The sequence below is a fragment of the Cervus canadensis genome, chromosome 5, assembly GCF_019320065.1.
Source record: "Cervus canadensis isolate Bull #8, Minnesota chromosome 5, ASM1932006v1, whole genome shotgun sequence".
Classification (NCBI taxonomy): Eukaryota; Metazoa; Chordata; class Mammalia; order Artiodactyla; family Cervidae; genus Cervus; species Cervus canadensis.
Genome location: NC_057390.1, coordinates 4,400,500 through 4,427,271, shown reverse-complemented (window position 1 = coordinate 4,427,271; position 26,772 = coordinate 4,400,500). Strand labels below are relative to the sequence as shown.

The 26,772-nt window shown below is 38.4% G+C and overlaps 1 protein-coding gene across 2 annotated transcripts in view; it reads right to left on the bottom strand.

Annotated features, from left to right (window-relative positions):
* The window catches only part of EIF5B (eukaryotic translation initiation factor 5B), a 74,464-nt gene that overhangs the window by 36,371 nt on the left and 11,321 nt on the right, over nt 1-26,772 (bottom strand). For both annotated transcript variants that reach the window (XM_043467927.1, XM_043467928.1), the window contains exons 2-6: nt 4,988-5,113; nt 4,802-4,886; nt 3,469-4,144; nt 1,926-2,143; nt 1,375-1,525 (exon numbers count right to left, since the gene is read on the bottom strand). In XM_043467927.1, the coding sequence (XP_043323862.1) occupies nt 1,375-1,525; nt 1,926-2,143; nt 3,469-4,144; nt 4,802-4,886; nt 4,988-5,113 (1,256 nt within the window). The remainder of the gene's footprint in view (nt 1-1,374; nt 1,526-1,925; nt 2,144-3,468; nt 4,145-4,801; nt 4,887-4,987; nt 5,114-26,772) is intronic.

Here is a 26,772-nt window from a genome sequence, read left to right as displayed (position 1 = left end):
ATGTTCATATTATAGAATCTAAACTAAAAGGAACCAAGTTCCTTGGGTAAACAGTTGATTTTAAGGTCTAGAGAAGAACATCTACAAGGAACTTGGTGAGATATCTCGTGGTGTCAGAAAGCAAGGAAGGGCCCAAGAACACTGTAGTCAAATGAAAAAGTCACAGGGACCAACCTGACTGACCTCCTCCGAGCCAAAGATAGCATCTAATTAGAATATCCAAAATGTAAATAACTTCAGGAGATGAAAACTTACCAAATACATAAAATTCCATTAAGATGAAGTGTTCTACATCCAAAACAAAATTAAACTCATTGGTTAGCTTTGGAGGTTGTGGGGACAGCAAATTATTATTTTGTAAATCAGTAAAGAAAGGGAAAGAATTAAGCATATTTCCTGATTTTCCTATCACAATTCTGCAGTTCCTAATGAAATACAAGACATAGGCAATGATCACCAATTGGAATTTACATTATTAGATGAAAAGTCAATGAAGTACTTCTGTAATGGACAAGGCTACCAAAGGTTAAACTCAATGATCAATCCTGACATCATTAGAAGCAAGACAACCAGATCATACGCCTACTCACACGAGGCACTCGGTGCCACACAGCACTGCTAAGTAGCAGCCAAACTACTAGATCTAAAAAATTATAAGGTATAGAGAAATAAATTAGCCAACACCAGCAGAATGCAATTAGATAAATTCAGAACAGGGAAAGTTCTAGAAAAAAAATCCAGTATCTTGAACAAATAAATCAATCCATGCCAAAAGCAGAGGGTGGAAGTAGTATCAATGAGAGACATGCCAACCAAATGCAATACTTGAATCTAATCTGGATCCTGATTTGAACAAATCAATTATAAACGATGTTTTGGAGACAAGTAAAAAAAAAAAAAAACAGACATGGACAAAATCAAGAAATCAAGGAACTTTGTTAAATATAATAATACACACTATACTATGTTAAAAAGGAAAATCTCCTTATCTGTTAGAGACACATACTAAAGTAAACTGTGAGTAGAATAATACTGACTCCTGGAATTCACCTTAAAATACTCTGGGGTTGGGTGGGGGAGGGGAACAAAACAAGAATGGTTAAGTGTTAAAACAGTGATGCATACATGGGGACTCGTTTCACTATTCTGTACTTTCATTTACGGAAATACCATCACTTACATGCAAACTTATCACAGCATAGAGTTCATCTCCTGAAATAATGAAATTATCTCACCTACTTACACTATTGGACTTTTTCACAGCCTTTTCACAGAAATTCTTCTGTCTCAATTCAATTCTCCTTTTGACCACTACAGAGATAACTGCTTGAGAGAACTCTCTGGACTGTTCAGTTAATTAAGAACACAACCTACCCTGAGCTTGTAGAAGTTTAAGGGTAGCTTCGGCTCTGGCTCTGGCTTCTCTCTGGGATTTAGTTAAAAGTTTCCCCTCTTTTTTCAAGCGTTCTTTCCTTTCCTTTTCTTTTTGCTTTTTCCTTTCTCTTTTTTCTTGTTCCAATCTTTCCTATAAAAGAAAACGTAGCAGACAAAACTGTATTGGCTTAACAAATTACAAAATTTAAAAGCAAACATGCCAAATTTCTAACAAAGCTCTTGAGATACATGCAGAGTATTATGGTAGGAACTTCCAAATGAAAGTATTTTAAATGTTGTACATAATGAGTATAATTAGTATCACGTGAGGGTAGACTATGTGTTGGTAATGATGCAAAAGCAACTCCTGTCTGTACCCAAGGAAGTAAGGCAGGATTTTCTGTACTGATCTTATTATCTATATCTGAACAATAATGTAACTGAACTACCATGCAACTAAGAAAGTTTTACAATTAGAATGCTAGAGATGTGTCATGAGAAGAGGATTTAAGTAACACAGTGTCAATGTCAGCAACTTCACAAAAACACACCTCTTCTTTACGCTTGGCTTCCAACTCTTCCAGCCGTTTTATGCGCTCCTCCTCCTCTCTCTTCTGTCTCTCCTCCTCTTCCTTAAGCTTAGCCAGGGCTTCCTGCATGGCCTTAACTGTGGCTTTGCTAGGCCCTTTCTTCTTTTCTTTCTCCTTTTCTTCCTTTTCTCCTTTCTTTTTCTTCTTATCTTTTTTCTTTTTGTCTCCTTCATTGTCATCTACAAAAAAAAGAGGCAGAGTATTTTTAAGTCATTTCCTACAACAGTGGTGAGCAAACCCTAGAATCCAGGGACTACAATGGGCCAGCAGCAGACTAAGGTCTTTAGGCATCAAGGCCTCCTGAGCACTTGGGAGTAGCCAGTAGCTCAGAACAACCCAGCTGGCTTCCTTAGAAGCCTATGATGTTGGTGTTACTCTGAGTTATCCTAACGGATTCAAGAAGACAGCAGGATGCTGTCAGAAGGGAGAGGATACACCGTACCTAATGCTTCTGTAGGATGGAGATAAGAAGTCTACCTTAAGGGGACAGATATTAGGATAAAACACAAAAATACAAATATGTTCCAAGAACTCTACAGCATTATACTAAAGAATTAAAGCTTCTGAAGCTACATTCATGATGGTTCTCCTCAAAGATGCCCAGACAATAAGAATTTGAGAGGTTAAAAAGCTATGCCAATCTTCCCATCAAAAGTTTTCCAGTCTAAAAGAAAAATTATGTAAATCATTTGCTCTTTGTTTTCATTCTGAATAAGAGGGGGAAGTTTAACTAGATAGCTTTTTTTTGTTAATTGGTTCCAGTACAAAAACATGGCTCACTATTGCTTAAAAGACGTTAACTAATTTTAGTATATTGTTTTTCCATTTCATTTTCATTTGAAAACCTGAATTAGGTTTTTAATAACAGGAGAGAATTCAGGTATCATCTCACACTGAGTTATCAAAAGGAACAATAAATTTTTCATTAAGCAACTTCCAGTCTTCATCAGCAGCAAAAAGTTGTTTTCCAAAGTGAAATTCCACGAAAATCCTACTTTGTGTACAACTCATTTGAAAGATATTTTATACTACATACATGTTTAACAACAAAAATCAATTTAAAAAGAGTACTTAGACTAATTTTTTTTAATGCATCTTACAACTCAGTACCCTTATAACCAAGGATAAATAACAAAATGACTTTGGAGCATAACAATCAAAATTCAGATTAACTGGAAACTTCCCCAGTGGTCCAGTGTTTAGGAATCCTCCTGCCAATGCAGGGGACAGGGTTCAATCCCTGGCCCAGGAAGGTCCCACACGCTGCGAGGCAACTACGTCCATGCTCCACAACCACTGAGCCCAAGCTCCTAGAACCTCCTGAGCTCTGCAACGAGAAACCTCCACAATGAGAAGCCCACGCACCACAAATAAGGGAGTATCCCCCCGCTCACTGCAACTACAGAAAGCCTGTGCGTAGCAACAAAAACCCAGCACAGCAAATAAATAAAGGAACTAACTATGAATCCAAGCCTCTGACCCTTCCGTCAGTATTATTACCAACCTTCTGCACCTGTGGGACCCTCTCCTTTCTCTTCAGAGGCAGGAGCTGCTCCAGAGTCAAGTGTCACTTTGGATTTCACTGGTTCCTCCTCAAGTTTCCTCTGAGATTCTTTTGGTTTACCCTGATCCTTTTTACCAGACTCCAGCTCTTCTTTTTCTTTCAGCTTCCGCAGTTTTGCCTTTTCTTCATCCCGTTTTTTTCTCTCACGCTCTTTCTTCTCTGCCTTCTTTTGAGCCACTGTCTTAATTTTAAAGGAGGAGTCATCATCTTCATTCCCGCTCTCGACAGTAGGACCTGGCTTGTTTTTCTGATTCTTTTTCTGTCCTTTCCTGGATTGCAAAAATTCATCCGATTCATCACCACTTTCACCAGAAGAATGTGCTCTCATACGCTCTTTAATTCTTTTACTGTTATCCTCATCCTCTTCTGATGCATCACGCTTCTTATTTGATTTCTGAGCTTTCCCCTTTGCTTTTTTGGAGAGTTTATTAAAATCATCATCATCATCACTCCCAGAGTACATTTCCACTTTGGGTTTTGCAGTCTTTTTTGATTTTAAATCTTTTTCTTCCAATTCTTCACTATCATTATCTTCAAAACTCTGTTTTTTGCCTTTCTGTCCTTTCTTTTTCTTATCTTGTTTTGAGATGGGTTCATCTTCATTATTTTCTGTTGGCTAAAACATGTCCACTGTTAGAAATATTAACAGCATTATATTTTATTTTTTTTAATAACTGAAGCTGTTCAAAGTCATGTACTTCATTAAGTACACATGGAAAAAACTATCAAAAGAATTTTAAAATATGGTTCTTTCGTAAGAATATAAAACTCAAGCAAGTACCAGAAGCTGGCCTAGGACTCAAGCACATCTCACAGTCACTGTAAGTTTTGGAACTCAGGTGCTCTGAAGTAGACACTAATCACAGTCCACCTCACTACCTTCTTCACATGGCATAAAAAACCTAAGGGGGAAAATTGAAAGAAAAAGTATCTACCCCTCTCTCATTACTCTGAGGCTTATCCAATTTCAAAGGATGGAAAGGAAATAATATAGAATATGGAGGTAGTGTTGTGAAATGTTGCATTTCCAAATGTACCAATTTTATAAACTGGCAATATAAAGTGAAACAGCTTTAGATTCCCAAATAAAACATCTTTATATCTGTGAAAGACTTCAAAATTCATTATTGCTTTCCTAAAAACTGTTTTCCCCCTTTGGCATCAGCTAGAAACTTCTAACCAACATACTTATATTGCTCACAAATTTCCAAAGGCAGTCCCTAAAAATGGAGCTAGGAAGAAGCATGAACAAGTAACAGTGATCTGTATTCACCTTTACCGCAGCAGGTTCTCTGTCAGCTTTGATGCCTTGAGCTTCCCAAGACAATTCTTCCAGTTCTTTCAGGATATCATCTTCACTGGAAATGGGTTAAAATACAGTTTGAGACACTGACTCAGTTTAATAAGTAAATTTAGCACCAAAGCTAAGAAAAATCAAATATATTTAAAATCTACTTACTCAAAGTCTTGTCTTTTTTTCTCCTTTTTCTTTTTCCCCTTTGCCTTTTGAGGTTCTTGCTCCTTGGCAGCACCAGCTCCTTCTATTTCTGCAGCCAAGGCATCAAGATCAATATCATCCTTGGCACTTAAATGAAAGCAAAGGAGACCCAAATGTTACTCAAGACCAAAATAATAAATCTACCATATTCACTTACAGAAAACATTTTTTCTTTTCATTTTAGCATTTTTCATGCATTGGCAGCCCAGTGAAAAAAAATTCACTTGACAAGTTCTTTCATGACAACACTTGGGTTGTATTTATTCAGACTCTCTGCATCTTCAATGAAGTCTGAGTTACACTCAAACCCAGAAAGAGTTGTAATGAGGAGCTCCAGGGAGAAAATCTAGGTAATCAAGAAAAGGAAAGTCATGCTTGTATTCAAGTAACCCTAAAGAAGAAAAAAAAACTCACTTTTGCTGACACCAAAGTTTCTTTTGTGTGTGTGAATATCTGAATGGAGTTATTTATAAAATGAAAAGAACTTAAAAGAGAAAAATATTATTATTTGATTATCAGTAAAACCTAAATCTTTGGAAATCTTTGTAGCTTTATTTGGAAAAGTAGAAATTTTTAGAGTTGAAAGGAAGTTTCATTGAGGGGAAACAAAGATGCAAACAGTTTGAGTACTTTCAGCAACTCATAACCACACATCCAAATGTAAATAGGAATGACTGAGTAAATAAAACACATAAAACAGCCCCCAAATCCAGAACCAAACCTGCTCACAGTCTTTTACATTCCTGGTTTCGCTTCTGGTTCCATCCCCCAACATCCTCATCTGCCAATATTATTTTATTTACAGCAAAACAAACTAAATTCAATTAAAACCTACAGGAAACAAAGGAGGTCAGTTTGAAACACACAAGTAGAAAAGGTGTATGAATTCAAATAATGATGCAATAAGAAAACAAGGGCCTCATGCAACATGGCCTCCACTGGTAGGTGCCTTGTTGCAAAGGTGTTTCACTTCAACAAAAACAATTCCTAATATGAAATATGTAATTTTAAGATCTGGAGAAGGAAATGACAACTCACTCCAGTATTCTAGTCTAGAAAATCCCATGGAAAGGAGGAGCCTGGTGAGCTACAGTCCATGAGATCACAAAAGAGTCAAGCACAACTTAGCAACTAAACAACAACAAATTTTAAGATTATGTAACAAGACACTGAGGACACAGAATTTATACTCAAGAAGCTTCAAGGAGAGACAGAGAGAGAGAAAATGAGTAAATCAGGAACTGCAAAATGCTAAATGCCACAAAATAATTTAATGCCTTTAAGTGACACATTAGAATTGAATGTGTTCTCTTTGGTCCTATATTTTACACAGTGTATTTGAGGGAGATTATGGAGAAGGAAATGGCAACCCATTCCAGTATTCTTGCCTGGAAAATCCCATGGACGGAGGAGCCTGGTAGGCTACAGTCTATGGGATCTCAAAGAGTCGGAGACGACTGAGTGACTTCACACAGAATACAAAACCACTGTACTGGTGGTGACTTTCCAAAGCACCAAATCAAGAAAGAGAAAGTCAGACACTTCCCAGCTGAGTGAAACTCTGACCCGAGTTTCAGAAGGAAAAAAGAAGTTAACCAGGCAAAGGAGGCCCAGGTATCAGACACAATGAGCACAAAAGCCTAAGGGTGATACCATGCACAGGGCCTCAGGAGGACTCAAAAAAGGGCATCTGAATCAACTGAGAAGCTTTTTACAGGCTATTAATTTCTCAAGGGAACCAGAATTTAGGGTGGGAGCCAGGCAGTGTACATTTAGCTATCTTTCCAGGTGACTGCAAGTCAGATTTGAATTGTTTTTCCTTTTTTAATAAATGAAGAAATTGAAGCACAGAGAACTTGTCCAGAATTAGACAAGGCAGAGATGGGATTTGAACCCTGGAAGCTCTGATTCTGAAGTTGAAGGTCTTAACCCTGCTGCCATAATCAAATTCGCATTTTAGAAAGCTGCCTCTGGTATAAATTACAGGGCAGAATCCCAACTAGTTAAGAAGCAAGAGAAGGTAGGAAGCTTTTACAGTTAATTGGGATGACAAACTCCTGACATGCAGCAGTGGCAGGCATGATGAAGACATATGAGTCAGGTAAATACTTGGGGATCAATCAGCAACACCGTGACCAACTGAATGTATACAAAAAGGGGAAGGGAAGAATCAAGGACAAATCTCAGGTCTCATCAGGTAACAGGAACCTAAGCCTGGTCCAGCATCAGCCATCTGGCCCAGCTTGAGATCAAGCAGCACTATCTCCAAAGGCAGCCCTGCCAACATTTCACAAAACAGAAGTCTGACAGGGTGAGAAGGGAAGGTGAAGGCGATTAATGCTGAAACTTGGCACCTCACCTCCAGAACTGTCAGCCCTCACTCATCTAATCAAAGCAGCTTATGGTAGGCTATACTGCCACAATATTCATTAACAAATAGCTCTAGAATAACAAAACACAGAACTACATCTGTATGCCACTGAGTTTGAAAAGCTGCTCCTGGGTAGGAAGAGAAATTAACGGCTTCTTAGTGCTTTCTGTGTCTCAGGCACTGCGCTGACCCAGTCACCAGACACACTATTTGTTATGCCATTTAATCCTCCTTAACAACTCTATTCAATTAAGCTTCACGATGACAGATAGTTTATAAAAAGCATCCTGCTAGAAACTCACACACCAGGAACTCAAGCCCAAATCTGACACCAAAACTGTAGTGACTTCCTAGAAAATGGGAAATTCAGTAATCAAGTTTCTGAAAAGTATCTTGAGAAATCCAAATACAACTACAAAACATATCAATGATACAGCAATGCTTAACAGTCTTCATTACTGTGTTTTTTAAAGCATTCTTTCAATGTGTACAGAACTTCCTGCCCTTGATTCAAAAGAATGTCCTAAAATGTCAACCCTATTACAAGACATGAAAGTGACGTTAGTGCCAGTGATCTAACTTGAAACCATACTCTATATACGGTCTACATTTCAGTCCTACTTTTCTACCTGTCCATACACATTACAGCTTGAAGATTTTAATGAACTAAGAGTCAAATCTAAAATCCAGTCATGCTGATAATGAACCCTTTAAAATCTTTAAGGAATCTGTAAGAGTATTTTTCCGTAGGTATATCTTTCCGCAGAGCACTTTTTCCTTTATTAAAGCTTCCTACCAATATTCCTACCAATATTTCCCCTATAGCTCCTAATCTTTTATTCCAAACTTACTGCAAAATTCCAGAAATAAAAGGCAATTTTCCATGGTACTCAATCAAGGCACTGTTTTCAGAGGCCACACTCCTCCGTCAAGACAGAAAAAATGTTACAACTGAATGGCCTTAAAAAATTGAAGCTATTAACAATATTGCATGTGCAATTCAAGAAACAGCTGAAGCACTTTCTGAAGTGGTTTCCCATTTAATATTCACACCAACAATATTGATGTATCTCCATACATACACCAATATCCACACTATCTCCACAGAGATATACATTTTCTCCCACACGCCAGCCTATTATTTAGTATTACAGCTACTCTTCCTTTAAGTTGCTCTAGTAGATGTGTGGTGATCAAGTCTTCCTATTCAATTCCTTGAAGGCTAGAGAAGTTAAACATTTTTTCATGTATTTGCCATTCACACACATTCAGTGAAATGTCATTTCTTTTACCCATTTTCTAGTTGTAATGATTTTCTTCTAATGTTGAGTTTTCAGAACTCTTTTACATATGGTTTGTATATACTTTCTTCCAATTTGTAGCTTGTCTTTCCATCCACTTAACAGGGTTTTGAACCAGAGCAAAAATTTTGAATTTTCATGAGGTACCATTTATCAAGTTTGTTCTTTATGCTTTTGATGTCATGAAAAGGAACTTTTCACCAACTCCTAGGTCCTGAAGATTTTTAACTGTGTTGTGTTCCAAACATTGGGTATTTCAATGTTTAATTGATCTTTTGCCTTTGGGTAGCCAACAGCTCCAGCAACATTTCAACTATCCATTCAACATGGAATTGCCTTTGCACCTTTGTCAGAAACCACTCGGCCGTGCTCGTATGGGGCTATTTCTAAGTCCTCTATTCTGCTCTATTTACTGATGTGTCCTTCCCTCTGACACTACTAAACTGTCATGATTAATTTAGCTATAAATCTTGAAATGAAATGGAATGATTCCTTTCATTATCAGAATAGCTCTCTCTATTCTTAATTCCTTTGACTTTTCAAATAAATTTTAGAATATTCTTGCTGTAATTTTAATAGCAACTGCATACACTGTACATGAATTTAAAAAAACTGACATCTTTACTATGTTCAGTTTTCCAATCTGCGAACACAGTATTTCTCAATTTATTTAAATATTCTTTGATTTTTTTCATCAGTGTATGTATTTAATTTTTAAAGTAATCCAAACTGGTATTTTTGTTTCCACATCAGTTCAGTTCAGTCACTCAGTCGTGTCTGACATTTTACAACCCCATGGACTGCAGCACTCCAGGATTACCTTTTCCATCACCAACTCCCAGAGCTTGCTCAAACTCATGTCCATCGAACCAGTGATGCCACCCAACCATCTCATCCTCTGTCATCCCCTTCTTCTCCTGCCTTCAATCTTTCCCAGCAACAGGGTCTTTTCAAATGAGTCAGTTCTTCACATCAGGTGGCCAAAGTATTGGAGTTTCAGCTTCAACATCAGTCCTTCCAATGAATATTCAGGACCGATTCCCTTTAGGATTGACTAGTTGGATCTCCTTGCAGTCCAAGGGACTCTCAAGAGTCTTCTCCAACACCACAGTTAAAAAGCATCAATTCTTCACCACTCAGCTTTCTTTGTAGTCCAACTCTCACATCCATACATGACTACTGGAAAAACCATAACTTTGACTAGACGGACCATTGTCGGCAAAGTAATGTCTCTGCTTTTCTTTTTTTTCATTTATTTTTATTAGTTGGAGGCTAATTACTTCACAACATTTCAGTGGGTTTTGTCATACATTGACTTGAATCAGCCATGGAGTTACATGTATTCCCCATCCCGATCCCCCCTCCCATCTCCCTCTCCACCCGATTCCTCTGGGTCTTCCCAGTGCACCAGGCCCGAGCACTTGTCTCATGCATCCCACCTGGGCTCGTGATCTGTTTCACTATAGATAATATACATGCTGTTCTTTCGAAACATCCCACCCTCCCCTTCTCCCACAGAGTTCAAAAGTCTGTTCTGTACATCTGTGTCTCTTTTTCTGTTTTGCATATAGGGTTATCATTACCATCTTTCTAAATTCCATAAATATGTGTTAGTATGCTGTAATGTTCTTTATATTTCTGGCTTACTTCACTCTGTATAATGGGCTCCAGTTTCATCCATCTTATTAGAACTGATTCAAATGAATTCTTTTTAACGGCTGAGTAATATTCCATGGTGTATATGTACCACAGCTTCCTTATCCATTCGTCTGCTGATGGGCATCTAGGTTGCTTCCATGTCCTGGCTATTATAAACAGTGCTGCGATGAACATTGGGGTGCATATGTCTCTTTCAGATCTGGTTTCCTCGGTGTGTATGCCTAGAAGTGGTATTGCCGGGTCATACGGCAGTTCTATTTCCAGTTTTTTAAGAAAACTCCACACTCTTTTCCATAGTGGCTGTACTAGTTTGCATTCCCACCAACAGTGTAAGAGGGTTCCCTTTTCTCCACACCCTCTCCAGCATTTACTGCTTGTAGACTTTTGGACAGAAGCCATTCTGACTGGCATGAAATGGTACCTCATTGTGGTTTTGATTTGCATTTCTCTGATAATGAGTGATGTTGAGCATCTTTTCATGTGTTTGTTAGCCATCTGTATGTCTTCTTTGGAGAAATGTCTGTTTAGTTCTTTGGCCCATTTTTTGATTGGGTCATTTATTTTTCTGGAATTGAGCTGCAGGAGATGCTTGTATATTTTTGAGATTAATCCTTTGTCTGTTGCTTCATTTGCTATTATTTTCTCCCAATCTGAGGGCTGTCTTTTCACCTTGCTTATAGTTTCCTTTGTTGTGCAAAAGCTTTTAAGTTTCATTATGTCCCATTTGTTTATTTTCGCTTTTATTTCCAATATTCTGGGAGGTGGATCATAGAGGATCCTGCTGTGATTTATGTCGGAGAGTGTTTTGCCTATGTTCTCCTCTAGGAGTTTTATAGTTTCTGGTCTTATATTTAGATCTTTAATCCATTTTGAGTTTATTTTTGTGTATGGTGTTAGAAAGTGTTCTAGTTTCATTCTTTTACAAGTGGTTGACTAGTTTTCCCAGCACCACTTGTTAAAGAGGTTGTCTTTTTTCCATTGTATATCCTTGCCTCCTTTGTCAAAGATAAGGTGTCCATAGGTTCGTGGATTTATCTCTGGGCTTTCTCTTCTGTTCCATTGATCTATTATATCTGTCTTTGTGCCAGTACCATACTGTCTTGATGACTGTGGCTTTGTAGTAGAGTCTGAAGTCAGGCAGGTTGATTCCTCCAGTTCCATTCTTCTTTCTCAAGATTACTTTGGCTATTCGAGGTTTTTTGTATTTCCATACAAATTGTGAAATTCTTTGGTCTAGTTCTGTGAAAAATACCGTTGGTAGCTTGATAGGGATTGCATTGAATCTATAGATTGCTTTGGGTAGAATAGCCATTTTGACAATATTGATTCTTCCAATCCATGAACACGGTATGTTTCTCCATCTGTTTGTGTCCTCTTTGATTTCTTTCATCAGCGTTTTATAGTTTTCTATGTATAGATCTTTTGTTTCTTTAGGTAGATATACTCCTAGGTATTTTATTCTTTTTGTTGCAATGGTGAATGGTATTGTTTCCTTAATTTCTCTTTCTGTTTTTTCATTGTTAGTGTATAGGAATGCAAGGGATTTCTGTGTGTTAATTTTATATCCTGCAACTTTACTATATTCATTGATTAGCTCTAGTAATTTTCTGGAAGAGTCTTTAGGGTTTTCTATGTAGAGGATCATGTCATCTGCAAACAGCAAGAGTTTCACTTCTTCTTTTCCTATCTGGATTCCTTTTACTTCTTTTTCTGCTTTGATTGCTGTGGCCAAAACTTCCAAAACTATGTTGAATAGTAGTGGTGAGAGTGGGCACCCTTGTCTTGTTCCTGATTTCAGGGGAAATGCTTTCAATTTTTCACCATTGAGGGTGATGCTTGCTGTGGGTTTGTCATATATAGCTTTTATTATGTTGAGGTATGTTCCTTCTATTCCTGCTTTTTGGAGAGTTTTAATCATAAATGAGTGTTGAATTTTGTCAAAGGCTTTCTCTGCATCTATTGAGATAATCATATAGTTTTTATCTTTCAATTTGTTAATGTGGTGTATTACATTGATTGATTTGCGGATATTAAAGAATCCTTGCATTCCTGGGATAAAGCCCACTTGGTCATGGTGTATGATTTTTTTAATATGTTGTTGGATTCTGTTTGCTAGAATTTTGTTAAGGATTTTTGCATCTATGTTCATCAGTGATATTGGCCTGTAGTTTTCTTTTTTTGTGGCATCTTTGTCTGGTTTTGGAATTAGGGTGATGGTGGCCTCATAGAATGAGTTTGGAAGCTTACCTTCATCTGCAATTTTTCTGGAAGAGTTTGAGTAAGATAGGTGTTAGCTCTTCTCTAAATTTTTGGTAGAATTCAGCTGTGAAGCCATCTGGTCCTGGGCTTTTGTTTGCTGGAAGATTTCTGATTACAGTTTCGATTTCCTTGCTTGTGATGGGTCTGTTAAGATCTTCTATTTCTTTCCTGGTTCAGTTTTGGAAAGTTATACTTTTCTAAGAATTTGTCCATTTCTTCCAAGTTGTCCATTTTATTGGCATAGAGCTGCTGGTAGTAGTCTCTTATGATCCTTTGTATTTCAGTGTTGTCTGTTGTGATCTCTCCATTTTCATTTCTAATTTTGTTAATTTGGTTCTTCTCTCTTTGTTTCTTAATGAGTCTTGCTAATGGTTTGTCAATTTTGTTTATTTTTTCAAAAAACCAGCTTTTAGCTTTGTTGATTTTTGCTATGGTCTCTTTAGTTTCTTTTGCATTTATTTCTGCCCTAATTTTAAGATTTCTTTCCTTCTGCTAACCCTGGGGTTCTTCATTTCTTCCTTCTCTAATTGCTTTAGGTGTAGAGTTAGGTTATTTAATTGGCTTTTTTCTTGTTTCTTGATGTAAGCCTGTAATGCTATGAACCTTCCCCTTAGCACTGCTTTTACAGTGTCCCATAGGTTTTGGGTTGTTGTGTTTTCATTTTCATTCATTTCTATACATATTTTGATTTCTCTTTTGATTTCTTCTATGATTTGTTGGTTATTCAGAAGCGTGTTATTTAGCCTCCATATGTTTGCATTTTTTAACAATTTTTTTCCTGTAATTGAGATCTAATCTTACTGCACTGTGGTCAGAAAAGATGACTGGAATGATTTAAATTTTTTTTAATTTTCCAAGACCAGATTTATGGCCCAGGATGTGATCTATTCTGGAGAAGGTTCCGTGTGCACTTGAGAAAAAGGTGAAGTTGATTGTTTTGGGGTGAAATGTCCTATAGATACCGATTAGGTCTAGCTGGTCCATTGTGTCATTTAAGGTTTGTGTTTCCTTGTTAATTTTCTGTTTAGTTGATCTCTCCATGGCTGTGAGTGGGGTATTAAAATCTTCCACTATTACTGTGTTACTATTAATTTCCTCTTTCATACTCGTTAGCGTTTGCCATACATATTGTGGTGCTCCTATGTTGGGTGCATATATATTTATAATTGTTATATATTCTTCTTGGATTGATCCTTTGATCATTATGTAGTGTCCTTCTTGTCTCTTTTCACATCCTTTATTTGAAAGTCTATTTTATCTGATATGAGTATTGCGACTCCTGCTTTCTTTTGGTCTCCGTTTGCGTGAAATATTTTTTTCCAGCCCTTCACTTTTAGTCTGTATGTGTCTCTTGTTTTGAGGTGGGTCTCTTGTAGACAGCATATATAGGGGTCTTGTTTTTGTATCCATTCAGCCAGTCTTTGTCTTTTGGTTGGGGCATTCAACCCATTTACATTTAAGGTAATTATTGATAGGTGTGGTCCCGTTGCCATTTACTTTGTTGTTTTGGGTTCACGTTTATACAACCTTTCTGCATTTCCTGTCTAGAGAAGATCCTTTAGCATTTGTTGAAGAGCTGGTTTGGTGGTGCTGAATTCTCTCAGCTTTTGCTTGTCTGTAAAGCTTTTGAATTCTCCTTCATATCTGAATGAGATCCTTGCTGGGTACAGTAATCTAGGTTGTAGGTTATTCTCTTTCATTACTTTCAGTATGTCCTGCCATTCCCTTCTGGCCTGGAGGGTTTCTATTGATAGATCAGCTCTTATCCTTATGGGAATCCCTTTGTGTGTTATTTGTTGTTTCTCCCTTGCTGCTTTTAATATTTGTTCTTTGTGTTTGATCTTTGTTAATTTGATTAATATGTGTCTTGGGGTGTTTCACCTTGGGTTTATCCTGTTTGCGACTCTTTGGGTTTCTTGGACTTGGGTGGCTATTTCCTTCCCCATTTTAGGGAAGTTTTCAGCTATTATCTCCTCGAGTATTTTCTCACGGCCTTTCTTTTTGTCTTCTTCTTCTGGGACTCCTATGATTCGAATGTTGGGGCGTTTCACATTGTCCCAGAGGTTGTCCTCATTTCTTTTGATTCTTTTTTCCTCTCTGCTTCATTTATTTCTACCATTTTATCTTCTACCTCACTTATCCTATCTTCTGTCTCCGTTATTCTACTCTTGGTTCCCTCCAGAGTGTTTTTGATCTCATTCATTGCATTATTCATTTTTAATTGACTCTTTTTTATTTCTTCTAGGTCTTTATTAAACATTTCTTGCATCTTTTCAATCTTTGTCTCCAGGCTACTTATCTGTAACTCCATTTTGTTTTTAAGATTTTGGATCATTTTTATTATCATTATTCTAAATTCTTTTTCAGGTAGATTCCCTATCTCCTCCTCTTTTGTTTGACTTGGTGGGCATTTTTCATGTTCCTTTACCTGTTGGGTATTTCTCTGCCTTTTCATCTTGTTTAGATTGCTGTGTCTGGAGTGGGCTTTCTGTATTCTGGAGGTCTGTGGTTCCTTTTTATTGTGGAGGTTTTACCCAGTGGGTGGGGTTGGACTATTGGCTTGTCAAGGTTTCCTGGTTAGGGAAGCTTGCGTCAGTGTTCTGGTGCGTGGAACTTGATTTCTTCTCTCTGGAGTGCAATGGAGTGCCCAAGTAATGAGTTTTGAGATGGGTCTGTGTGTTAGGTGTGACCTTGGGCAGCCTATATGTTGACTTTCAGGGCTATGTTCCTGCGTTGCTGAAGAATTTGTGTGGTATGTCTTGCTCTAATACTTATTGGCTCTTGGCTGGTGGTTGGTTTCAGTGTAGGTATGGAGGCTTTTGGACGGTCTCTTATTACTTAAAGTTCCATGTAGTCAGGAGTTTTCTGGTGTTCTTAGGTTTTGTGCTTAAGTCTCCTGCCTCTGGATTTCAGTTTTATTTTTCCAGTAGTCTCAGGACTTCTCCAACTATACAGCACTGACAATAAAACTTCTAGGTTAATGGCGAAAAGATTCTCCCCCGTTAGGGACACCCAGAGAGGTTCACAGAGTTACATGAAGAAGAGGAGAGGGAGGAGGGAGATAGAGATGAGCAGGAGGAGAAAAAGGGGGACCCAAGAGGAGAGAGACAGATCTACGCAGTTGTCTGTTCCCATAGTATTCTCTGTAGCCCAGACACCCACAAAGATTCACAGAATTGGATTGGGAACAGAGGGAGAAAGTTCTGAGGTAGACAACGGAGAGTCAAGATTGGGAGAGAATAATCAACACACTCCTGAATAAAAATGGGAACTGAATATTGGATTCTTAAATGTCCACAATTTATATCATATACTGAAAAACAAAAATTAAAAGTCTAGAGTAGAGGTTAGACTCTTAAAAATACTATATTAAAAACAAAAACCAAAACACACAAAAAAATTTTAGAAATATATATGAAGTTCAGTTTAAAAATAGGGCTTCTCTCTTTTATTTTGTAAGGTTATAGTGTAATGAAAATGAAAATTAAGGAGTAGTAGAGGAGTAATAGAGGACTTTAAAAGGAAATAAGAGAAAAAGAAAAATAGAAAATAGAAGAGAAAAAGGAAAAAAAAGGGAAAAAAAAGTTTTAAAAAAACTTTTTTAATTAAAACTTTTTTTAATTAAAAAAATTAAACTAATTAAAAAAATCGTAAAAATCTAGAAAATGAAAGTTAAGGAGTAATGGGGGTTAGGTTTCTTACTTAAAAAAAAAAAAAGTAAAAGTATATCTAGGAATTTCTCTGGAGCTGTTGTGGTCAGTGTGGGTTCGGTTCAGTTTCAGAAAGCTCCTCGTTCCAGCTTACACTTCTCGATATCTACAGGCCCCTTCCGGTGTAGTCGGTGTTACCTACAGGGATTTTGATCTGTTGCACCGGTCCCTTTTGAAGCAGTTCCCTTTGTTTATTTGCCTTCTGTTTGCCGGTCACTTCAGTGCCCAACTTCCGCCCGCTGGACTCATTCAGGGTGCTAGTTCCGTCGCGCTGCGGGGAGGGGCTGGCGCTGCTTTCCCCCACCTAGGTTGCTCAGGCTCCCGGCTGTTCTATATGGAGCGTGCCCTGCGCTGCGCGCGGTTCCAGCCCTAGGGTGTTCCACTAAAGCACGGAACAAAAAGCTGCGCCTGCTTTTTGTGCCTTCCCCGCCAGAGCGGCTCAGGCAGCCAGGAGCTTGACTGGTGCACTCTCCCCGGGTGCGGCACGCCTTCTCCCCTCCGCGGTCCCAGTCTCTGTTTCCACCTGCACCAGTCAGGTGCGTACGCCTCCTGCCCTCTGTGTCCCCAGCCCCAGTCCCCACCCGCGCCGGTCGGATGCCTGCGCCCTGTGTCTCTCCGCCACCCTCCCGGCGGATGTCGACCATCCAGAATCTCAGGAGGTCTTTGATTAGAAACTGGAGGCCTGTTTGCAGTGCAGTAGGGGATGCGGTCCTTGGGGCCAAGCCTGCCCCTTTCCCCTCCCCCCTGCCTCCAGCCTCAGGCAGGGCTGGGCCGGTGCGAAGCCTTCGAGCTCTTCTCTGGACTTGCTTGGTCCCTTTGTTCTCCGAACGGCCGGCAGTGTGTTCCGGCAGGTTAATTTTCTCTCTCTCTTTTGCTGTCCCACAGTTTAAGTTGGTAACTCACAAAAGCTCCCTCCGATTGTCCTCAGGGCACTCCAGCCTGGTCCTTACCCTAAGCAATGCCGCCCGCTCCTCTCCATTCCGCCCCCACTTGCTGGTGGCGGATGCGGGCATCTGGGGTACTTTTCTGCTGGGAGTTGCTTTTAGGCTCGTAATCTGTGGGTTTTATTTATTGTTCCCCTCCCAGTCAGGTTGCCCTCCGAGATTCAAAAACTTCCCCCAGACCCGCCAGTGCGAGGGTTTCCTGGTGTTTGGAAACTTCCTCTATTAAGACTCCCTTCCCAGGACGGATCTCCGTCCTTAGCTCTTTTGTCTCTCTTTTTATCTTTTATATTTTGTCCTACCTCCTTTCGAAGACAATGGGTTGCTTTTCTGGGCGCCTGATGACCTCAGCTGGTGATCAGAAGTTGTTTTGTGAAGTTTGCTCTGCGTTCAGTTATTCTTTTGATGAACTTGTAGGAGAGAAAGTGGTCTCCCCGTCCTTCCTCCGCCATCTTCGTCTCTGCTTTTCAATATGCTGTCTAGGTTGGTCATAGCTTTTCTCCCAACGAGCAAGCATCTTTTAATTTCATGGCTGCAGTCACCATCTGCAGTGATTTTAGAGCCCCCCAAAAATAAAGTCTGTCACTGTTTCCACTGTTTCCCCATCTATTTGCCATGAAGTGATGGGACCAGATGCCATGATCTTAGTTTTTTGAGTGTTGCGTTTTAAGCCAACTTTTTCACTCTCCTCTTTCACTTTCATCAAGAGGCTCTTTAGTTCTTCACTTTCTGCCATCAGGGTGGTGTTATCTGCATATCTGGGGTTATTGATATTTCTCCTGGCAATCCTGATTCCAGCTTGTGCTTCATCCATTCCAGCATGTCTCATGATGTACTCTGCATAGAAGTTAAATAAGCAGGGTGACAACATACAGCCTTGACGTACTCCTTTCCCAAATTGGAACCAGTGTGTTTTTCCATGTTCAGTTCTAACTGTTGCTTCTTGACCTGCATACAAATTTCTCAGGAGGCAGGTAAAGTGGTCTGGTATTTCCATCTTTAAGAATTTTCAAGTTTGTTGTGATCCACACAGTCTAGGTTTATGCGTTTATATGTTTATCCACACAGTATATGTTTCCACATACTCATTCCTAATACACAAAAATGTGACTGAATTTTTTATGCTGATCTGGTATACTGCAACCACCCACTTACTGAATTTGCTTATTAGTTCTCTGCACTAAGCATGGAGTTATGAAGTTAAAAGTACAATTCAGAAAAAAAAAACTGGACTTCATCAAAATTTAAAATATCTACTGTGCAAAAGACCATGTGAAGGGAATGTAAAAAAACAAGCTACACTCCTGTACACAGGACATTGTACAATCTTCTGTAAAGCCTGTTGTTTCTGGAAATATTTATGGTGAGCTTTCTTAAAAATTATTAGGGTGTGTACTTCTGAAATTCCACGTTTTTTTTTTTTTTTGCTTTGTCGTTATAATTTTTTATGGTGAAAATTTGGTATTGGGCTACGTATTCCCTGTACCTTTATAATAGTACTCTCCAAATTATCTTTCTTCTGTGAAAGACGGCAGAGAGCCATGGTTGAGAAGAGTCAACCTGTGCATGAAGTGACCAGGAATGGGGAATATGGTGTGTGAATCTCAGCTTCATAGGAACTCTTTCATACTGCTTTTCTGGTTAAAATCATTGTTTACCTGGTCTTTGAATGTTAATGCCTGGCTAATGAGGTCATTGCCTAAGTCAGTTTTTGTCTTACCCTGTCAACAGTACTTTCTTTTGCCTATACTTGGCATGATCCCATAAAAAGGAAATATACTGGAGATGTTCTATATTTTATATATAGGTTTGTGTATTATTGAGGATGTTTTCATTCTGCTGTTTGGACAAAATAAAGAATTCTCTGTTAAGGCTAAAAAAAAAAAAAAAAAACAAGCTACAAAGTAGAAGAAAGTATTCGCAAAGTACATATCCGGGCCAGGGCGGAGGGAGGGGAATTAGTATCTAAACTATATAAAGAAATTTCCAAACACATCAGTAAAAATCCAAACAAAGAAAATGGACAAAGGGCATGAAAAGATATTTCACTAAAGAGCATTTACAGATGACAAATAAAGGATGTTTCACATCATGAGCTGTTTGGGAAATGCAAACTAAAACCACGATGTGCTATCACTACACACCATCAGAATGTCCTCTCTCCAAACAACACTGATAATAACCGTAGTGGTTGAGGACATAGAGGACCTGGATCACTCACACACTACTGGTGGAAAGGCAAACTGGTACAGCCACTCTGGAAAACAGTCATTTTCCTGTAAAACTAAAAACGTACTCACCATATGATCCAGCAACTGCACTCATGCTCATTTATTCCAAAGTAACAAAAAATACATCTCATGCAGAAACTTGTAGACAAATGTTTGTTGCATAAACAAAAACTGGAAATAACCCGTATGTCCTTCAATGGGTGAATGGTTAAATAAACCGTGGTTCACCCCATTCCATGGAATACTATTCAGCAGCAAAATGGAATGAACTACTGATACATGCGGGCTTCCTTTGTGGCTCAGCCGGTAAAGAATCGGCCTGCAACGCAGGAGACCTGGCTTTGATCCCTGGGTTGGGAAGATCCCTGGAGAAGGGAACGGCTACTTACTCTAGTATTCTAGCCTGGAGAATTCCATGGTCTGTATAGTCCATGGAGTCGCAAAGAGCTGGACATGACTGAGCGACGTTCACTTCACTCACTGATACATGCAACAACTTGGATGGATCTCAAGAAAATCAGACTGAGTGGAAAAAAGCTAATTCCCAAAGGTTATATACATATATGACTCCACTTATATGAATTTTTGAAAATAAAAGATTTTATGCAAGTATAGACAGACTCAGGGTTACTAGGGGCTACTAGGGGGAGGTGCACAGAGAGGAGATGATTATGGTTACTAATGAACAACATGAAGGATCCTTGCAGTGATGTTCTGTATTTTGACTATGGCAATGAAAATACAAATCTGCCAATGTGGTAATACTGTATAACACTAAAAACAAGCATACACACGTGTGCTAGTACAAGTGAAACTGGGCAAATCTGAATATGATCAGTGAACTGTATCAGTGTCAATATTCAGGTTGTGATACTGTACAGTTTTGCAAGATGTTATTAAAGGAAACTGATTAAAAGATACAGGAATCTCTCTATTAATTCTTACAACTACATGTGAATGGACAATAATCTTGAAAGTTTAATTAACAAAACTAAACACTGTTTAAATGAGAAGGCAAACCTTATACTGAGAAAAAGATTTTGCAATAATATATCTAATGAAATATCTGTCTATAATATATTAAATTTCTACAGCTCAACATTAAAGATCACAATTTTTAAACAGGCAAATGATTTCAACACTTAACCAAATGAGATATAACAATGGCAAACACATGACAAGACGGTCAGTACCATTAACTCATAAGGAAATGTAAGTCAAATCACAATGATCCGCCACTCCACAACCACCAGAACGACTGAAAGGACTGATAATACTAAGTGTTGAGAGAAGATGTGGAGCAACTGGAACACACCCCTGGAGGGAATGCAAAAATGGCACAGTCACTTTGGAAAAGAGTTTGGCAGTTTCAAGTTAAACATACACACTTACCATATGACCTAGCAATCTCACTCCTAGGTATTACCTAAGAGAAACGAAAACACACATCCACACAAGGACTTGTACTCAAATGTCCATAGCAGCTTTAGTTGTAATCACAAGAAGCTGGAATAAAAACTAAATATCCAGCTACCCTTCCCTGGTGGCTCAGATGGTAAAGAATCTGCCTACTGTTCGAGAGACCTGGGTTCAATCCCTGGGTTGGGAAGACACTCCGGAGGAGGGCATAGCAAACCCACTCCAGTAAGCTTGCCTGGAGAATCCGCGTGGACAAAGGAACCTGGTGGGCTAGAGTTCATGCGGTTCAGAGTCAGACATGACTGAGCAACTAGGCATGGCACGGCACCCACATAATAGAATACTACTCAATAATAAGCATATAAAGAATTAATATTATACATACCAACACAGATGAATCTCAAAAGTACTGCTTTAAAAGAAACCCAGCCAGTCAATAAAGGCTACATCCTCTGGTTCTATTTACATGAATTTCTAGAAAAGGGAAAATTACAATAACCGCCCCCCCCAAAAAAAAAACCAGAAGCTACAGTTATTTTTAGCCTGAAAGGATTGCCTACAAAGGGTCATGAACTTCTAGGGCTAATGAAAATATAAAATATCATCCAGGGAATCTTCCAAACCCTGGGATTGAACCCAGGTCTCCCACACAGCAGGCAGATTTTTTATTGTCTGAGCCACCAGGGAAGCCCTGGTGAAGAAGCACAACTGTATAATTTGCCAAAGCTTATTGACTCCACACTTGAAATCTGTGTATTTTATTTTGTGTCAATTATACCTCAAAGAGGAGAATTTAAATCTCTAGGAATGCTATAAAAGCAGCTGAGAGGATACAGAATGGATTTATCAATTTTCTGAAAACAGTGAAGTTAAAATTATATATATATAATATGTCATTTTATTCATTTTTATAAGTTATGAAAAAGAATCAACATATAATATTTTTATAATACCTTAATCTCTACTAGCACAATGTAATATGTAACCAAAATGATATTACTGTGAAGGAGTCTTTTAAAAAACATGGTTATTTATTAACTGTATGTAAAAGCATGTGATCAACTTCAGTGCTTGGCTTTTTGGAATAATCAAAAAACACATATAAAAATTTAAAATGAGACACTTCACTTTGAGATCAATACACCAAAGCCTTTTAATTATACACAATATAACCCCACTCAAAAAAGTTTACTGTGAAGAAGTAAAATTAACTTATTTACAAATCTCTCAATTTTGAACTAGGCAAATTCGATTTATTAATGACATGTATGTTCCACTAAAAAGTTGTCTAAGTTAGATAAGAACACAGGAAATCCAATCCCCTCCCAATCAGTCCACAATTCAAAATCTGCCAGCTCCCAAGGATTCTCTCCTACTATAATCCCCTTTCTCCAGCGCCTCTTTATTTTACCCTCTGTGGAGGTCTTACAACCTGGCCCAAAATTTCTCTGACATTCTAAGAGGGATCTATGCCCCTTCCTTTTAATACACGGTTGTATGTTTACTCAACTGAGTATGGCAGAAATGATGCTACAATTTCTGAGCCCAGGCCTTCTACTTCCTGGCTCTTGAGATATTCACTGCCAAGCTAATGAGGATGTCCAGACGACATAGAGAGGCCAAGGGTGGATGTTCAGGCTGACATCCCAACCAACAGTTACCATCAACTACCAGAAGCAAGCAACGGCCAGTGAGGGGGCTGTCAGATGACTCCATCTCAGTCATCGTTTACCTGCAACAACATGGAGACCTCCAAGCAAGACCCATTTGAGTCCAGTCAACACTCAGGACCAAGAGAGACGATTATTTTCAGTGTTTTAAACCACTAAGTATGGGAATGACTTGCTAGGATACAATAATAACTGAAGCACTCACATGTTTCTTTCTGTTCCTAATAGGATACCAGGGCCTATAAGTAGAAAGCAGAGTGATGGAAGAAGGTAAAATCCAAACCACACCAGTCCTTCCTCTCCCCACCCAGAACTTGACCCTCCCCCAAACCCGGGTGGAAAGAAAAAAAAAAGTTCATAATCTATAAGTACTGAGGGCAGGCATAGTGGTCACTAACCCTTTTCATTTTACTTTGGCTTCTGCTCCTCCCATTAAACCGGCTTACGAATAAGAGCAAACAAGACAGAAACCACAAAGACTCCCTTCTTCACTTCCAACTCTATCTCGGCAGTGCCACTACCAATAAGGAAAACAGGGAATCTAGTCCTGCCTTCTCCTTAAGACTCCTTTCAGATTTCTTCTCCTCCAACTTCCATCTCTTCTTATCTCAACACCTGTCAAACACTCCTTGACAACAGTTACAAACAGGAAAAACAAAGATAAAACAAGAAAAAGTCCAGCAGTCATTGCTCCTCACTAGCTCTCGCCACTTGCACAACCACAGAACCCCACACTCTCCACTCCCTCAATGGAGTTCTATCTTAGGTAAAACTCATTAATAAATTCAGAAGTACCTAATCATGTCTTAGAGAAAAACGAAAAGCCCCTCCAACCTTAAAATTTCCTTATGCACTGAGTCTTGATGCCCTTCAAGGGGATATGAAACCATACTGCATCACACAATGCAAGCAAACAGAATGTATCTTACTACCCTCCACAAAATGCAGCCTAATTCTCCACTTTCTAAATGCCTCATAACTGAAGTAGTAAGAATACAAAAGCAAAAGCAAGAACAAGCACCATCTCGTAGCCTTCCAAACATACATATCTAAGTTCACACATTATTATGGATTCCAATATGTCCAACTATGTCATCAGTTGAGGGCAGCTTTTTCAAACTGAAACAAGTACCACCCTCAAAGGAGGGTTGGGTGGGATGGGTTAGGATGGGGAAATGCAGGGTTGTGGATAATTTCAGAAATCTGAAAACTGTCCCCAGTGACTTTTATCTAATTGAACATTCCATGAATTATATGGATTGCCACTTTATCACAGTTTACTATCACAGAACATCAGCCAAGGCTTTTGTTTACAAACCTCTACTAAGTTGTTTCACATTAATGTAAAAGATCAGAAGCAAACAATGTGGAAATTAAACATTTTTCCCAAGACAGTGCTATAAAGCAAAACTGAAAGTCATTATTTCATACTGAAAAAGATATCATAAAAAAAGAGCCTTTACTAGCATAGGCATGTTGAACTCAAGTTTAGGTTTTGAACTTTTGCCATCATAGGAAGCAATACATTCACAATAAAATGGTCATTCAGATCCTGCCACTCAAAGAACAAATCCAGGATAAGCAGCATTAGCATCAGCTTGTTGGAAATGCCAAATCTCAGGTCTCACTCAAGAGTTACAGAATCAAAATCTCCATTTTAACAAGACCTACAGGTGAATCACATGCACATTAGAATATCAGAAGTGCTGGTTCAGAATCAACGAAAGTATCATTCTTCACATTGATGCTGCAAATCTGAATTTCAGAAACTTTCATCTTTGTTTCTATTTGATATGAGTATTTACAATTTCAAACCACATCAGAGTTTATACTTAGTTTTGAGCTTGAAGATATATATATATATATAAGCAGTGTTGATAATTTAAGTCGACATTCTCAATTAACACCTTAAGGACACAACTTATGTTCAAAATTAATTGACTGAATTGAATACTTTCAGCATTCACAGATAGCAAACTCAATCTCTTTGTAAAAGAACTCTAGTCCTTAATCACTGTTAAAAGGTTATTCTCACCTGGCATAATCAAATACTAATAACATTTCAATGTAGGTAACTACTCTCAGGAGACAGAACTTCTCATGTGCTGAACACCACCAGCATTAGAATGGTCCGGCTGCACATGAGTACAGGCAACAGTGAAGCAACTCGAGATCTCCTCACTATACTGTGCCTATTTGCTATATTAAAATGTAAGCTCCTCTGAGAACACAAAATGTCTTTTTGTATGCTCAATTCATCTCCCTACCTTTTACAACTAGCAACCAGCAGGGAATGTAACACATTCCTAACAGACATTATTAAAGAAAAAACCCTATTCTGGAATGGCTACCACAATTTGCACACCACAGGCAAACCTCACCAGTTTCATCACTTGAGCTTAATAAAAACCTTGCTACCAGCGTAACAATTACTATATTTTGATCACTGTAAACTTCCAAATTGAATTTTCTGAGACAACAGATTCAAACAACAGTTTAAAAATCCCACTGAGAGAAAACCACAATATTTCATTTATCTAACACAGGCAAGGACTCTATGTGAATTTTTCATATGAATGAAAACATACCATTCTTTAAAAATCATATTTAAGATGTAAAGCTTTCTTTCCTATAAATATATAATTTTTTCTAATTATATAACCTATTGAAATATTTACACATGTCTGGGGTTATTTCAATATAATGGGTAGAGTGAGGAGAAGAATGAGTAGAATGTAGACGAAACAAAATAATCTGTGAATCAATAATATTTGAAGGTGAGTGGTGGACAGATGTGTTCATTAAACTGTTCTACTTCTGTATACAGTTGAAATTCTTTATTTAAGAAAATTTACCCCACAGTAACCAAAACAATGTGGTACTGGTTATTAGGTACTGGTTATTATAACTGGTTATTAGGATAAACATAAAAAACAAAAGAATAAAACCATTAGTCCAGAAATAAACCCATTTATCCATGGTCAACTGATGTGACAGTGCCAAAATCAATAACTAGGGAAAGAAACAGTCTTTTCAACAAATGGTGCTGGGACTAGATTTCCACACATAAAAGAATAAAGTTGGACCCCTACCTCACACTACATAGAAAAACTAACTCAAAATGGGTTATAACCTAAATGTTAGTGCTAAAACAAGAGAACTCTTAAGAAAACGTATAGGTGAATCTTCATGACCTGGTATGACTCAGCAGTAGATTCCTTGATACGCAAGGAATACCCAAAACACAAGCAAAGAAAACTAAATTTTATTAAAATTTTTAAAATTTTTGTAAAAATGACACCTTATCAATACAGTCAAAACACAACCCACACAACGGCAGAAGTATTTACAAATCTGTTAAAGATCAAGCATCCTGAAATAACTCTTACAACCTGAGAGAAACAAGCCAATTTAAAAATAAGTAGGACTTCCCTGATGATCCAGTGGTAAGAATCCACCTTGCAATTCAGGGGATGCAGGTTTGATTCCTAGTCTGAGAACTAAGATTCCCATATGCCCCAGGACAACTAAGCCCACATGCCTCATCTTGCAGATGCCCACGCCACACAACTAAGATTGAACAACAGCCAAATAAATCTTTAAAAAAAAAAAAAAATGAGTAAAGGACTTTCACAGATGTTTGTCCAAAGATACACAAATGACTGGGCTTCCCTGGTGACTTGGCAGTAAAGAATTCACCTGCCAATGCAGGAGACCTGGGTTTGATCCCTGAGTTAGGAAGTTCCCCTGAAAAGGGAAATGGCAACCCACTCCAGTATTCTTGCCTCAGAAATCCCATGGACAGAGGAGCCTAGCAAGCTACAGTCCATGGGGTCGCAAACAGTTGGACACAACTTAGCAATTAACCAACAACAATACAATTGACCAGTGAATACATAAAAGATGTTCAACTTCATCAGTAACCACGGAAATGCCAATTAAACCATAATGGGACCCCACTTTACAACTGCTAGGATGGCTATTAACAACAACAAAAAAGGAACAGAACTGTTGGCAATGAAATGAAGAAATCAAAACCCTTGTACATTCTGGTGGTAATGTAAAATGGTGCAGCTGTGGTGGAAAAGTTTGGTGGTTCCTCAAAAACGTAAACATTGAGTGACCTACCAATTCCATTCCCAGGTGTATACTACACTCAAAAGAACTGAAAACTGGGACTCAAAA